General features: G+C 37.4%; 1 protein-coding gene across 1 annotated transcript in view; it reads left to right on the forward strand.

Moving 5' to 3' along the window:
- WWOX (WW domain containing oxidoreductase) overlaps positions 1-16,992 on the forward strand; it is a 474,253-nt gene that overhangs the window by 8,753 nt on the left and 448,508 nt on the right. The window contains exon 5 of the mRNA XM_071440725.1: positions 12,545-12,651. Within this exon, the coding sequence (XP_071296826.1) occupies positions 12,545-12,651 (107 nt within the window). The remainder of the gene's footprint in view (positions 1-12,544; positions 12,652-16,992) is intronic.

A 16,992-nucleotide genomic window follows, 5' to 3' on the forward strand; every position in this document is an offset into this window, starting at 1 on the left:
CTGGTGCAAAAGGTTGGGAAATGTGCTTATAATCTATCTCAATTAAACATCTACTTTATGATAGAAGAAATTGTTTTCAATGTCTGGCAGTTTAACTTCTATAAATGATAACAGTTTTTCTGTTTTACTCATTTAAGTCAAACTCTGATCATATGGGAGGAATTAAACAGGCCCTTTACATGTCACTGGGTGCTTGATTTTATTAATGTTAGTCTGACTGTCTTAAATATGTTCACTTTATGATTTCTTGTATGGTTTTGGAATTTCTCATGTGCTGGAACACCTGAACTTTGTCAGCCTTGAAAAAGTCAGCTTGTTTTTGCTGCAGTTTGTTTTGGGAAGAGGAAAACCTCTCAGAGAAATCTGTCTGCTGTTGGTCCATATTGTTATTTTTCTCAATTCTATCCATATGATGATTTTAAGATTTCTTACTGTAAACTTATTTAAATGGCTTATTATGGTGAAAAAAGAGCAAGGTCTTTGCTTTCTAGTAATTATTGATTTGCATCCTGTTTCTATAAGAGCAGAACAAGGGATGTGAGCTGGGGCAGCAAACTTGTGACAATGCCTCTTGAATGGTCTTTTCCCCCCTTTTCCCCAGCTTAGTGAGAAGAGTTTGTTGTCTGAACCAAATTCATGTTCATAAATGTGTGAAATCCTGGGGCTTAATTAAACTTTTGCCTGTTTTTATAACGAATTCCTGTGCATGGTTGTGATGTAGCTGAGGGGTGCACAGAGAAGGGAGTGCTGGGTTTTGCTAAGGGGATGCATCTCATGCTCTCAGTACAGAGCAGGAGTTGTGGTGAAGGAGCTGCTGCAGCCTCTGCATGGCTGGAGGTTTCCATGCTGCAGGGGTTGCACCTGTGGGGAACTGGGGTGGTGCTTATTGGTGGAGGTTTGGGCTCAGAGCTTATTGTGAGGCAGACAGAAAAATCAGCAATATCTAACCTGGGATTATTTTTTTTGGCCAAGTCCTAGCTGTCCCTGAGAATGTTTTCATGTATTGTACTTCATGGTTTTTTTGGTATTTATTTGGCTTTTAAAAGCATGGAAGAGCTGTTCCTTGATGCATATTTTGATTTTTTTTTTTTTTGGTGAATCTTTGGCTCCATGTATCATGAATTATCTTACACCCCATGAGTAGCACTACCATGAAAATGTTGGTGCCTGTGTAAAAGTTCTGTTTTTTTGCTTCTTACTTAAACTTACACTTAGCTATTTTTTTCCCCCAGGCATTTCCTTTGTGGAAGTCCAGACATTTGTAGCAGGCATGAATTTTGTTGTACCAGTTTTTTTGGGGAATGGGAGTACAGTGCTTTCCCAGGAGAGCCTGGGTCTTGCAGGAAGTGTATTTTTGGCTGGAGTAGACTATTGGGGTAACTGATGTAGAAAAACACAATTTACGGAGGGCAGTGTGCCTCTGGGGTGGAACTTTTAACTCCTTCTGTTGTGGGGTGTTTGTAGCTGTCAGTCAGGGATTAGTACTGATCTACTTTGAACAAATAAAAATCCACTAATAGCTTTTATTTTCAAAATTGGATTAATAGAAGAGGGTTCTCTTTAGCTTACAGAACTGTATTCTTAAAATTTATGGCAGGTAATAGTGAGCTTTCCATGAGTGCCATCACTCTGTTTTAACTGTGGCTTAATATTGTGGAATATTAATATTGCTCTGCTTTACATAAGGCTCCAACTGCTTACTTGTTACATACTGTAAATATTAAGAGGTCCCCTTGGACATCCTGTAATTTATATTTCTTATTGAGTAAGCTGAAAATGGTGTCAGATGTTCATACTGCTTTTTCATGTCCATTTTGATGAATCTATTTATTACTTGTGTAATGAGTAGTACACATGGTTGGTTAGCCAAGTTATTGAACTTCATCAACCTTGGCTGAAATTCACAGTGCATGTGAAACTTGTTGTAACATGTAAGAAATTACATCTGGGCTAAAAGGTTCAATAATGATTACTGCTTGTAAGGGAATATTTTCACAAAGGGTGGGATTGAGCTGTGGGCCTGTGTTGTACTTTCAGGTATTCCTTTTACAGAGAAATAACATTTGTAGAACAGGGAGCCTTCCTAGGTGATACTTCCTTCTTACCAAGAGCTAGAAAGACTTTTCAACTTGATTGCTTTTCTGTCTTTTGAAAGATTTAATTTCACAAAGGTTTTTTTGTATTATTTTATGCATACTTCATAGTCCAGAGGTGAAAAGACCTTCTGCATGATTCAGTTTGTCTTGCTGCAACATTGAGATTACTCTTTGCATCATTTTGTGTCTTCATGCTTTGAAAACTCATTGTGCTTCAAGAAGTGTTTGAATAGATACATGTACATTTGTATTATTTAGGAATGCATGCTAGATGCTGGAGAGGGAAGAGGTTGCTAAATGCATTTTATTTTCTAATGACAGGATCTTCTGAAACATGTAGGGGCTTTTCTAGGTGCTGACAATTCTAGTTATAGTCTGTAGATGTACATTAATCTGATATTCTTGTCTTACTAGCAGAACATTTTTAGTGACTACATCTATGCTAGGTAGGTGCACAGGAAGGAAGGATTTCAGTATCCTGTGTCCTTTTTATGCTTCTCATGCTTGGTTGTGTCAAGGTGTTACAAGGTCTTGAAACTCAGGTGTGAAACAGTAAATCCCTACCAAGAAGGAAGTGAAATGAGACAGGTAAAAACCTGGGAAGACAAAGATCAAAATCCTGACCTGATTAAAAGGAGTTTGATCTTCAGAATTTGTGATGTCAGAATTTTGTCTGAATTAGAGAATAAAAACAGTACAGTGAGAATGGAGCTGATCTTACACTCATCCTAAAACCTACAATACATAGGTTTTTTTAAAGAAGACAGTGTGTGATTTATGAAAATAAATTTGTCAAGTGTCACATTCTTTCAGGAGTTCTCAAGGGAAGACCATCAAAAACAAAAGTACCTTTGTCTTCCTTTTTAAAATTAGTTAATGGTATTTGCAGTTTTTAGGTCACATGTTACACTTGTAAGCCTTTCTCTTGTTTTTATTTTTCTTCTGTGGATATTTTTTTCTTCTCCTTTTTCCATTTATTCTGTTGGCTTGTCATTTTAATATGTGAGATCTCTGTAGCTTTATGTTCAGCTACATAACCTCAGTATTTTTGTTCCTGTAACATCCAGCAGGTTTTGATTTCTTGCTGTACTTCTACACTGTGGATTTCAGTTCTTCATCTGTTGCTTCAGAAAACTCCCTACAGTCTGTCTTCAAATCTGAATTGTTTCATAGTAGTACATTTTATTTCCTCTCCTTCCATTAATGATAGTTACCTTAGTCACTGTTCCTGAGTTCCTATTCATAGTTAATGTCTTCTTTGTGTTAAAGATCCTAGTGAAGTTAGGTACTCTGATTGTTATTATACTTCCTTGGTAGAAATAATATGTGTGAGAAAGGAGGTGTCACAGTTCAGTTCTGGATGTATTTATTGAAATCTTACTCATTGTCACTCAAGGCTCCAAACAATGAATGTTGCTTGGAATTTTTTCATCTTTTTCCCAGGTTCTGTTGTCTTTGCAGAAGGTGCATTTGGTGCCTCCTCATTATTTATTCTTTATCCAAGCAGCTTTAACACTATACGTTCTTTAATTGCGTTTCCTTTGTTTTTTTATATGAAAATCAAAATCATAGAACTTCTGGGGCATTTTCCTCTTGTGGTAATTAGTCAAAATGCTTCCTTTGTGCAGAAAGTTACAGTTTAAAAGTTTGTGAGGAGGTTTGCTAATTCTCCTGTATCACAGCCAAATTGAAGGGGACACTCTCACATGTATTCAGTGCTTCAGGAAATTCAGAGATTCTGGGCGTGTTCCTCTCCTGCCCCTGGCAGGCATGAACAGCATGCCTTGCTTCTGTACATTTGTACATTGTAGACATTGATTGTGCTACTGAAGATTTTGAAAAATGTGTTAATAGCCTTATTTTACTTATGGAGCAGTGTATGGATGCAGTAAATTACCCACATTTACAGATTATTCCAGTTTAAAGTGGGAGTTGCATTGTTCTGTCACAAGATAAAATATATATTTCTCTAAATGCTATTCTGATTCTTCAGCAGAGAGTAATTAAGATATATTAAGAGTAGAAAATACAGCAACTAAAAAAGAAAGCTTTTTTTAAGAAAGCCTTATTTGTTTGGGTCTGTGTCCAGCTGTGAGCAGATGCTGAGAGGTATAAACTTATTCTTGCTTAAAGATTTTTAATTTTGAAGGTAAAATTGGATTATTTTGTGCCTTGCTAAGCAAAGAGGAGTGCATAAAAACATGCATGACCTATTTGGCAGCACACTTTTGGCATTGTGAGTGAATGGAGATTGTGATCTGTGAGGTGTCTCTCTGTGTCTGTTCCTGAATTGAGTCTGTGGTCCAGGGAATGGAGCCTGAGACTTCTTGGTTCTGCTCTTTGCATCTGGCACTTCAAACACTCATCTCTGGCAAAACAAAAAGTTGTGCACCTGGAATGTAAGGCAGGGAGAGGCTTCATGATAGAATAATAGAGGAAAAAACTTGGTCTGGAATGTGTAATTGTTACTGGTCCTTTGCTGTAGAGGATGGTTGTCACTGAGCTCTTGGGTGGGCTGCTGGTGTTCCAGCTGTGAGCAGATAGACTTTAAATGTCTCCTAAAAAGACACAAATTAATTTTGGTGTGGGAAGATGCATGACATATTTTCATGCACTTCTTGAAGGTGTGGCAAAGAGGTCTTCAATTGTGGTTTGTTTTTTTTTTTTTTTTCCATGGCCTTACATTGCAATTGATTTCTAATTCTTGCTTGTTATCCATTCTCCTTGCTTTTGTGTACAGACACTTTTTGTTAATACTGTTCTTATTCTCCATCTTTTGTTTCAGAACTCCATCTCCTGCCTTACTTTGTGTGTTGGAAGCACATGATGGATCATTTGAGTTACATAACAGCTTCCCACCTCCCTCTTCCCTTCGTAGTTTAAAGCACACCCAAAGGTTTGCCAGGTTTGAACTAGAGACCAGTGAATGCATCTTTCCTGTACTCAGGTCTTTCTGCAGGACCCTCAAATGACTCTTTTATTAAACTCTTCCTTTGCTGCCAAACCAAATTGTCCTGTCTCCTATGGCCCAAAGACAGAGGTGGGTGGAGACTGCCAGAAATCAGGTAGTGTTGTTTTAATTTTCAGTCTGTTCCTTTCCCCTGACAAAAAATGTGAGCTCCTTAGAACAGGACCTGGCTCTGTGTGTTTGGTTCCCATAGATCTCTCTCTTTTTTTTCTTTTTTTTTTTTTTTTTGGTAAGCTGAACTGTGAGCTTTTTAGGACAGAACCTTGTTTTATTATTTATCTGTAAAATGTCTAGTGTGTGTTTTAAAATCTTTCACTGTTTGTGTAACTGATATAAATAAATATCAAGTTTGTTTTAAGAAAAAAATTGGTCCAGTTTATGTTGTAGCACTTTCTCTGTATCTTTACATAACTGTGAACATTTCTCATGAAATGACTTTGAGATTAAAGCTAGGAGGATCTAGCACTTTAGCTGACAGCACAGTATGTCTTTTAATTATTCTGCCTTGGATGAAGTATTCCTCTTTATTGAATTTACTTCTTTTATTAACATTGCACTGTTGTACTTGCCAAAAGGAGATTCAAAACATGCAACTAATTTTTTTATTATGTTTAATTAGGGCTCAGCTCAGCAGTACAGAAACCTATGATGGTGTTGGCTAACAGAGGAACAGAAGTGTACTTGAAAAGAAACTAGAAAATTTCTGCCTTTTTTTCTCCATTTTTGCTTTGGTGGGAAAAACTCTTGTGTTGCCAAAAGCTGCTGCTGAAAAGAGCAGCTTTAGAGAAGTTTGTCAACCCTATTTCTCTGAATTTGGAACTTTAAAAAAAATCTGATTAACAGCAGCATGCACAGAAATGTTATTTATTTCCTTAATAATGTATTCAAGTACTGGTATTTATAAGTAGACTGGCTTTATTTAAGCAAATAAACAAAGGAACTGGTCATTTATCCCACAGCTGCCAAGCCTTCAGGAATAGTTAATGCTGAGACATGGAGTGCCCTAAATGTCACAGCAAATTTGACTGCTCAGACCTGATCCAGGTTCCATCAAGATGCTGGTTTGATGTTGACTTACATTATGGGCAGATCTATTGTTTTCTGCTACTCCAGAATTTCAGTTAAATGTTTAATTTGGAAGTGTTTATTTTGCAGTAAAAATAGAAGTAGTGTTTTAACATAGCTACAGTCTAACAAAATATTTTTTATCCCTTATGAATATAAGCATTTATAATTCTGAATAATTTAGAGTTTTTCCTAAAATAAAGAATATGAGTCACACTAAAATACGTTCTGCTTATTTTGAGACAAAGTGCTATTCCAGGTTTCTTTTAAAATGTGTGTAACTCTATTTGACTTGACTTGGTAATAATACATTTAAATACACTTTCAAGTGGAAAGGTTGTTTCTGTTTAGAAAATGTGAAGTTGTGTTGAGTTGTGTCATATTCAGATACCTGTCTGCCTTCATGATATTTTACCTGTTGCAAAGGAAAAATATGGTATACAAACAGAAAAATAAACTCTTTAATAAATTCCCTGTAAACATTAAATGATGTAGCCAAATGCTAAATTTGTATTTTTTTTACTTAATACAGTAATTGATTTGTTTTAGGAAAACTGGCTACCTTGGCTTGCAGGAAGCCACACTCTCATTTTTAAAGACAATCAAAAGAAAACATGAATTTATTCTATGCTTGAAGAAACACTGAGAATAAAAAGTTCAAACAGAATAATCCCTAGTTCCAGATGTGATGGCCACTGGGCTTATACAATACACTTTAAAAATATTCAGTAGAAATTGGTTGGGATTTGGTAGGAGCATGATCCTGTAATAGATAAAGAAATGCAAGATGAAGATGAAACATGAAGGCTGGGAGGGTTTTTTTTACCCCCTTTTAAAGGAGTATATTTTTTCTAAACAGAGATTTGGGATTGGTTGAAATGGAAGATGCAAATCTGAACTATTTGACTGTGATTTTTGGTCATTGATGTGCATCTAAAGCAAGGAGTAGGTATGAAAGATAGAACTTGGATTTGATAGAAAATTCACTTATCTCTGATTTTCCTTTTCTTCCCTTCAGATGAATCCCTGGCCACTGTTCCTTTATTCAGGCATGTTACAGGACCTGTTTGCATTTAGATGACTTGGGAAGTGGAAAAGAATCTTGATGGGGATGATCTCTGCAGTTTAGTATAAAATTTCAGTTTTGGTTTTGTCTCTTTTTATGTTTCCATTAGGCTGTTTTAAGGCAATCTAACTGAGCTGAAAACCAGTTAGTATGAGCAGTATCTCCTTGTATTTTAGGGGTTGGTGGGAATTGCCTTGACACAACAAGGTCTTACCTTGGGACGTGAGAGGTAGCTTGGCTCTGGATTGAATGTGTGCATTCCCACTCCAGGGCTCATTCCAGGCTGGAGCCCCTGGCTGTTATTCCAGTGTTTCTGTTGGGAAGTGGCTCCTCTGCGCCATGAAGGGTCAGCAGCGCGTGTTGGGATCTGCTGTGGCACCTTTGGGTAGCTGAGATACGGATCAGGGTTGGGGGAAACAGCTCAAAGGACTCAAATCCCAGCTCCCTTCGTGTCTGGTGTGAGGACATTGTAGGGTTGGGTTGGTGGATGTCTTTGGGCAGTGAGCTGGAGCAGATTCCAGGTCTGGTTGCAGCCCCATGGCTCTCAGTTGCAGCACATTTGTGATGTATGGGCCTGACATGGTCCCTGTGCTGGGTTCTTGCTTGCTTGCAGCATCATCAGTCACAAATTCAGCTTTCTTACCCTCAAATGATGCATTTTAAATTTTTTACAGCAACAGATATTTATAATCCCATTAATTTAAGGGTGTTTTAAAATGCTTGTTTAGTGGCGTGCTCCCTTCAGAGGAAACAAGATATTTTGGGGTTTTGTCAGTGACAAAAGCAGTGCACTTACTGTTAAGAATAACTTGGCCTTACCCAGGATATTGCAAAAAAGTGTAAGGAGTGCATAGTTGGTTAGATGGAAAACAGAACCAGTGCATTACTCATCCTGCTTCGTTTGTGTTGGCTTTTTCTGTGCTTCGTGACTCCAAGAAAAACACGTTTGTCCAATTTACACACAAAGGGAGAGGCAGGATGTATCTTCCATATAAAATCACACTTTGCTATGAAAAATATCACTATGTGTCATTGCCATGTGCCTGTAAACACATGGGAACAAAGGCAGCATTAGTATTCCATGGGAATTGCTTGTTTTAAATTGAGTCTCTTAAAATATCTTAGTGCTTTAGTTGCTTGAAAACTTGCATTTGGAGCAAGTTGAATTTTAAGATTTTATCCTAAATATCTATACTGAAGCAGAGTGGATGAGGCCAAGCAATCCTGATGTGGAATGTGTGGTGCTTTTTTGGCTGTGAAAGGTGTGAGTTTGTCAATGATGTGATGTTCTGCATGTGCCTGTGTGAGCTGTGTTGGATGTTGCACCCTGGATCCACCAGCACAGGCAGCAGTGATCCTGGCTGCAGGAGATTCTTCTCTAAATCACACCTCAGTGTTGCAGTATTTCAGCCTGAAAAGAATTCTTTATCACTTTGTTTGTAGCACATTTGAATCATCTTTACTCCTGTTCTGAACAAGTGTTGAGTAAGATGGACTGATCCACTCTCACTGCTGTTTAGGTCTTCCAGATTTGAAGAAATCTAAGTGATTTCTATGACACAAGTTTCTTTTTTGTTTATATATACTTCTCTTGAGTTACCAAAATCAGAAAACAGTCTGTTTGCTGAGATGCAGCAGTAGGGATGAGAGTCTATTTTGAGTTTTCAAGAGTGTTTGTTGTAAGCAAACCCTGTAGGCTTTTACACTGAGCTGTTCAAAGAAAGGTGACATCATTGTGTTCCAAATTGTTGTAAAGGACAGCTCCAAGGTATCCCGGAGTATTTGGGCAAAGGCAGAGAAGCTGAAGAAAACTTGATATTGTCTAAAATGTTTTTGAGTTTTTCTTGTGTATTCAAACCTCCTTATATTTGAAATAAAGGAATGTTTTAAAGCATGTGATGGCCTGGTGCAAATTCTTTACAAAATGTCCCTCCTGATTGATGGACTGTATGCTCTCTGTTTAAACAAGAAATAGCTGAAATACTTTTCCACTCAGTGAATCCTTTTCTGTGTTTTATAGAGGAGGTTGCACCATTGGACAGAGCCCTGTTCTCATCTGGTGTGTGTTGACACAGTGTAGCTGGCATTAATTGAGCGATGCTAACTGCTTCTTAATTGACACCATTAGCTGAAAATCTGCACCAAAATTTAGTGGCAGCAGTCACTGCAGATAGCCAGGAATGTGAGAGTATTGAACAATCAGGGTAGAAGATGAAGAATGAAATTGAGTGCTAATTTCTGAGTTTTTATGAAGGAATACTGTAAGGAAGGGGCTGAAGGGTTTTAAATGTCTCTAGCAAATCCCATGTGCTTGTAGCTCTCTTGTTAGTTCTGCTTCCAGTCCTTTAGGTTAGCTGGTGATGTAGAACTGTGCCATAATGTTTATCCCCATGTATGTCTTATTCTTAAAGAGGATTTTCACTTCTGAGTGTCGGATTAGAGCTCGTTCAGCCACAGCACCAGCAGCAAGAGTAGTTGATCTCAGCACAAACTTGAGGTTTCCAGGGCAATTGCTTGAAATTAGTTTTATAAAACATTTGCTCAAAATAGTTTATTTAAATACTCATACAATGCAGTGATTACTGTTCCAAAGTGGATGTTAGTTAAGTATGTTACTCTCCTGTCACATTTGGGGAAGAGTCTCTTTTATTCCTTGTAATTGGTTGACCTTGATGCACAAGTCTGTAATTCTGTGCTGTTTTTCTAGTGTACTTTTCCCTACTTTTAAAACCCCCACAACTAGTGTATAACTTGTGCTGTCTCTTTTACCTGTGTTAAGTAGCTCTGCAATGGCCTGGTGGTGTGGTACAGGGAAGATTCACCCCTGGAGAATATAGCTTATTTCTTGGAGAAGAAGCCAATGTCCTTGCTGTTAGTGTCCCCTCACTGTGAAGGTGCTGTGTCCCTAAGTGGTGACAGTGTCAGATTAAGTGAAGTGTTAAGACAATCTTTACTTCTTTTGAAGTCCACAGAGTTACTTTTGTAATTTAGGTTTTTTGTAATTAAGCATTAAGGTTGCTCTGGTTCCTTAATTGTGCACGTCCCTTACATACTTATTTAGGCTTCTCTTCCTATGTAACCCTGCTGTGATTTTTTTCAAGGTTTTACTGTTTGGGTGTTTATGATCTTTGTGGTTTAACTTTGGTGTATGAAACCACATTCAGTGTGGATTGTGATTCATTGGTAGTTTTTATAGAGAGATAAGATTTTTATTGATAGAGTTTAAATAGTTTTGTACTTCACTCAATCCATGTGTTAGCCTGAGGTTTTAAAATTTACTGTATATTGAAAATATAGCTGCATTTTGCTGAAGAACAGACTTAGTTTAACACAGTGAATCTGACAGGAGATGTTTTTCCAGCCTGCTGGAAGGTAAGGGAAAAGGGAAACTTTACCTGTCTAAGCTTTTTGATACTAAGGTGAACAAAAAACTGTTGCAGAAGAACCAGAGAGCTAAAGCTGTAAAAAGACTTGGTTGCTGAGGTGCTTCCAAACTCCTCCTTCAGGTGTTCCAGTTAGAAGTTGCATGTGTATCTGTCCTAAATTAAGTGCAGGAGTGTTTGTGAATTACTTTAAAATATGTCTGATGGGGAGACATGTCAGCACTTCACCTGTGACAACATTCAAGTGGAGGTTTTTTAGCACATAGTTTCATGTAAAGATCAGAACATGTTTGCCTAAGGGTGAAGAATCATTCTTTGAAGCTCAGAGAAGAGCAAGGACATCCTAAAGAGAAGTGCTTAACACTGCTCTCCACATTTGCAGGGAAGAGTCAGGATGGCATAAAATGAACTAAACTCACAGCATGTAACTTACTTAGTTTATAATGAGTATGAAGTTATTAACTACAGGGGAGAATGGCATGGAATGTATTATTTTGCACAGTTGATTATTTTGCACAGTGTGACATGGGGTAGAGTTAGCAAAACATCATCATGCTTTGCTAATTAATCTGGCCACCAGCTCTCAATCTTTGTTTAACAATAGCAAAACTATTCCCAGGCATTCCAACTAGTTTTTAATAATACAGTCAGCTAGTCAAAATAAGTATTCTTGTGCAAAACAAGAAGCATAACAGCTAGCTAATGGTACATCTTACATTAGTTACATGAAAAATTCTAGTTAAATATGCTTAAACTGGAATTAGGAGCAAGGGAAATCTTTGCATATGCTGTAGCTGAATTCATGTGCATGCAATGAATTACCCAGGTAATTAAAGTTGCTTGGTGCAGTGAATGGCTTTAAAGGAGATACAGGAAAATTGCTTGGGCTTAAATACCGTAAGTATATAATTGCAGAAAATTGTATAAATTTGTCTTGGTGTCTGTTGTTTCTATAATGTAAGCTATGTTTTGTGCTGTAACTGGATTTTGTTGCTCCAGGGTGTTTTGGAAGCGAGACAGCCCATCTTCGTAGGCTTTTTGGTAAACAGTTTTTAACAGGAAATCATGAACATGCTTTAAATGTCATACAGCTAAAACAAATGCCTCTTCTCTTTGAATTCTTCACATACTCAGATTGTTGGGCATATCAGTTTGATTCTTTCTTTCATAGTTTAGGCTTTTCTAATTGAGCTCATTAAGCTGTGTTATGCCTCTTTCAGCTAGAAGGCAATTCCTGTCATTGGCACAGTTCTCCATGGAGATGGACACCCAGTGATACCATTAACTGCATCACAAATATGTAGTAGCTCACTCCTGGTAGAAACCCAGGTTCTGGCTCAGTTCTCTGCACTTCATGGGCGTTCTGCTCTCCCCAAAAGTCCTCATCTCCTGTTCTAAATTCTCACTGATTTTTTCCCATTTAATGAAGTTTACTTTGGACCAACTTCTATGCAGCTTTTCATTAGTGAATTGAACAGTGAAACAACGTTTTGTTCCCCCTGCCACAGGTGGTGCTCAGATTGATGACTCTGAGGCCAACTGTGCATCTAAAGAGCCCTGAGCCGTGTTGGATGCTCTGGCACTTCCAGATGAAGTTGCCAGGCTCAGTGGCTGTGCAGTCTCTCTGTGTGGCACATTGTTCACAGTCAGACAAGGAAGGAGCACATCCAATCCTGCCCTTCCAACAGCTGAGAGCGCTGGTAGGCTGAGAAGTTGAGTCTGTTTTTTGAAGATGCCAAACCTGTTTTGCACAAAAGAATACAATTATTGTCCAGAAGACCTGATCAAACTGAGGTGTCTGTGTTTTTCATGTGTGCTGTTAAAAGCAGAGTCCAGGTGACTCTCAGGTCACCAGACTGCAGGTGGCCTAACTGCACTGAAATATGTGGCTCCTGTTTTCAGGTAATTTCCTAGCTCTGTGCTGCTCCTGGGATGTGTTTGTGACTAGGACCATGTTTTATCCTAGGTTTTGAAACTGCCAAGTCCCTGGCCCTGCATGGGGCGTGCGTCATCCTGGCCTGCAGGAGCCCGGCGCGAGGCGACGCAGCCGTGCAGCGCATCCTGGAGGAATGGGTGAGTGCACGCCAGGGTGGCATCCTCTGGGCACTGCCACAGTCATGGGCACATGCCACAATCAGCAAAAGGTCATTTGTCTCGTTGGGTAATGCCCTGCTCAGCCACTGGTGCAGGGGTGATAGAGGTTTTTCATTCCTTGTGAGTGTGTTGGACTGCAAGGTTTGACGTGCTGTTATCCATCTTGTTTGTGGATGCTTTGTAAGGGAAAGAAATGTTTGGAAGAACCACTGAGGCTTGGTTCATAGGAAAGGACATTGCAGAACCCAAGTGAATGCCGACCCAAAGGAGGATGGACACAGGCACTGTTTCGCCCATAATTTTTCTATAGTGAGAGATTTCAGAGGGTCACTTTTGTACTTTTCAAACACAAGAATGTTTCTCCTTCTCTGAGTTCACCAGGCTCTGCAGCCCTGCTGCCAGGCTGTCGCAGTGGTTTTTTCCTTCTACCTTCTTCCCACTTTCTTTCATTTTTCTCCCATTTTTGTCACACAAACCAGCTTTTCAGTCCCATCTATTGCCTTGTTGCTCTTTGTTTCCTTTCCCTGATCCCCAGTTTTTTAAATGATCTTCTAAGGCCTTAAATAAAATATATTCAGCTGTCCTAATTTATTCCTCCCACAATCATTTATTTGCTAGCAAGGATTGCAGGCTACTTTTGTTTGAGCTTGCTGGGACTGCTGACTTCCATGAGAGAATGTGGTGACATCTCTACACTTAAATGAATAAAAGACCAATGGATCAGATTCTTGGATTTTTATTTCTTGCCAGCTAAAATTAGTGATGAATGTTTTGCTTTTATTTCCTGAGCTCTCAAAGTATTTCAGCTGCTGCTAGATGACATGGGAGAGCACTGAGTAGTATTAATATTTACACATAAGTGGTCTAAAGATAATTATAATATTAATGCAAAACAAATGGTGCTTATTTACATGTATTTCCAGATGAGTGATGCTTTCAATACTGCTAATTTTTGTAACCACAAGTTTCATGAAGAATCAATTTCTGGATTTAGGCCTTTTTCTCTTGCCCAGATCATATGAATGATTTACAGTAAAGGGTTGGTTGGGAAAAACATCTTCCTTACTGCTTTCATTCCATTAAAACGCTCTTATTTTTAAAATTTAAAAAAAAATAATTTTGTTAAATTAAAAAAAAATATTTAAATAGCATAGAATTCCAAGAGAATTCCAACAGAGGCTAGCATAGTGTCTGTTATCTTTCAATAGAACTGGATTTGGTGATATTCTGTTTGAATTTGATGGTTGCAGGCCAGCTAAATATGGCTGTTTATATGGGTGTTATCTAACTAAAATTAGGCAGTGGTGAACATCTTTTATTTGAAAAATATCCCATTACCCTCTTAATCCTAACCATATCTCTGACCACTTTGAAGACAATGGGAGTTCAGAATACTTGTCTTAAATACCTGTATTATCTCACCCAAAGTTAATGAGTTGTTAATTGAATGAAGAACATTGAAGGTCAAATTACTTCAGAAACACTGCATTTATTTACTAATAGTTTTCAAATTCTAATTGTTCAGAAAAAGAGTCTCATCTGTAAACTGGTAGCTGGAAAACCTTCAATGCATCTTTGTAATGGCTTTGTTGTTGTTTATTGAGAGGGACTAATTAACTTTGATTATTGCACTAATATTATGGCACTTTGACAGTCCCTCAGATTTATGACTCTGGGAAAATAAACAAATGAAATGCAGGTGCTGGAGCAGAAAGAATAAGTTATTACTGAACTTTAATTACTTGGAGTGTGTAACCAGGAGAGAATTAGTTGATGAATTACAAGATGCTTAAAATTTACATCAAATTGTGAGCAGTCTTGAGGAAAACAAACACAAAATCCAGCCCCAAAATCAGCTACTAAAAACAAAGAGACAAAGATTAATTTGACTGATTTGCTTCTAATATTAAAATATGAATGTCAAATATTAATTTTTAGCTTATAGGTGTAACTACAGGAAGTCGTTAATTGAAAATCCTTTCCTAAAAATGAAAGAGTTTAAAAAAATACCAACAACCTCTGCATCTGATTGGGATGAGTTCTCAATATGTAGCTGCAACTGTTCTGCTAGAAAGAGCTTCAAAGCATGAACAGAATTTTGTCTCCTCTGTTCCTGGGGAAAGCAAAATTATTGCAAGGAAGCTGATTTACTTTTCAGTTTGGAATCAATTTAAAGAAAAATACAGCTGGTTAGGTTGCAGCCTCACCAAGCCTCATGCTCATGGTCCTCAGGTAGGATTTTCAGTAGCAATAGTGCTACCCATTTGTTTTATGTTTTCTTGTAAATCTTTGAGATTGAATCTCTGAGCTGCACTATTAAATACAATGTTCCTCCAGTAATTTGAGGGTTAGAAATCTGATAAATGTGTTCCTACTCTTCAACTGAGTAGGAAACCAAACCTCTTTTCATTTGCATGAAATATGCTCTTATAACAAAAAAACCCCAAACTGTTGGAAATGGAGTTCTAGTGTGTTTACCTGTCCTAAGTGTGGAATTTTACTGTAAGTTGTTGTAATATAATTGGTATTTCTATAAAAACATGTATATTACCAAAAGCAGTGTGTACCCTGACTTTTCTGTGGGGCAGTATCCTTTGTTAACCAAGGTTTAGATGTTGGACACAGAAAATTTCTTTTTCCATTCTTTGTAGATACAAAAGAGTTCCACATACTTTGCAAGAAGAGAAAATGATTAAAAGTGTGTAACAAAACAACTTGTTATTTCAAATTTTGATACAATTACCTAATTGATGGGCTGTATTAAATAGAGCCTGGAATATATATATGGAAAAAACTGTAATTTTTAAAACCCCAACCACCACCTCTGCCAAGCCACAACAAAAACAAACAAACAAACAACCCAAATCAAACCCAGTGTAAAGCAGCATTTAAAAATAAAGTACAGTGTGCATAAAATAACAGTAGTAAGGAAAACCACCCAGCTGGGTCCCCTAGTGAGTCTGTTTGTGACAATGCCACAGACTGAGTGTCTGCAGAAACACCTCTCTGCTCTGGGCCTGCTGTACTTTGAAATCAGTTGTTGGGCAAAAAATGCAGTTTCAGTTTGCTTGTGGTGAAAGCTGAAAATCAAGTTTATAAAGACAAAATGGGATGGCTAAATGGCTTGGGAAAATCCAATTGTTAAGATTTAGAGAAGAAAAGCAGGAATAATTGGAGAAAATAAGATTTTTTTTTTTCAGATTAGCTGCCATTATGTTTAAAAAGCAAATGAAAACTGATCTTAACTGGCTGTTGTAGACAAATCTAGAGAACTTTGTTTGTAACAATTTATGCCTGAAGAGCTGTTTTGTAGGGAATTTGAGCCATTTGAGTGGGGATTACCCATATAAACTTGCTAATTACTTTGGTTAAGTGACATTTGTTTGCAACCTGAAGTATTCCAGTTATTTTCTTTCTAAACTACAGCAGAATTTTGCTAATATTGCAAATCAAGGGTAATTGCCTTGTGTAAAGCATTGTGACAAGTTTTAATGTGATTGGGCTGGCTGGTCTATCAAATATAATTTTTATGGAGGGGTATGGTTGATTATATTGGTGCAATCTAATGTTTATACACATGCATTTATATAGACAGAAAAAGGAAGAGAAAGTGTGTAAAGGCAGCAGATAAAAAGAGAGATCAGTATAGCTTTCCATTTGATATCTGGAAAATGAGTGTTCATGCACGTTGACGTTCAATATCAATTTAAAACTGTTTGATAATTTCTTGCTCGGAAAAGAGGAAATTAGAATTCTAGAGTTATGATTCATTTTAATCAGAAAGAAATTGTCAAACATAAATCTCTCCTTGAGTAGTGAAAAGGCCTGAAAGCAGCCAAGAAAAATATCAATACTTTGCAAAGGAGGAATGATTGTTCCAATTCGTAGCTTAATTGACTTGGAGGCTTAATGAAAAACACTACAGTGCTGTTTGTATGCATAGTTGCCCTGACAAACATGGAAATCTATGCTCCAGGAAGAGAGGCTAGGTAATTTATTTTACATTATTATTGATATAATTTTCTAATTGAGTATGAGCAGAATGTTTGGATAAGAGTGCGTAGCTCCAGATGTTAGTGGTATTCTCAAGAAAATACTTAATAATATGAATGAATAAAATATTTCATAAATCACAGCTTTTCTTGCCAAGAAGCTCTCATTTATTTATTCCTGTCAAATAGTCTTTGAAGTACATATTAAAAGATAAATTGTAAGTTTAATATTTCATAAAAAGTATTATGTTTCTTTGGTAATTTTTCCTCAGTGTTAAACCTACAGCTACATTAAAGATTAGATTAAACTGTAAAAAGAACATTTGAC

Source organism: Agelaius tricolor, unplaced genomic scaffold (assembly GCF_023055355.1).
Source record: "Agelaius tricolor isolate 1412-34295 unplaced genomic scaffold, bAgeTri1.0.p SCAF_15, whole genome shotgun sequence".
NCBI classification, from domain to species: Eukaryota; Metazoa; Chordata; class Aves; order Passeriformes; family Icteridae; genus Agelaius; species Agelaius tricolor.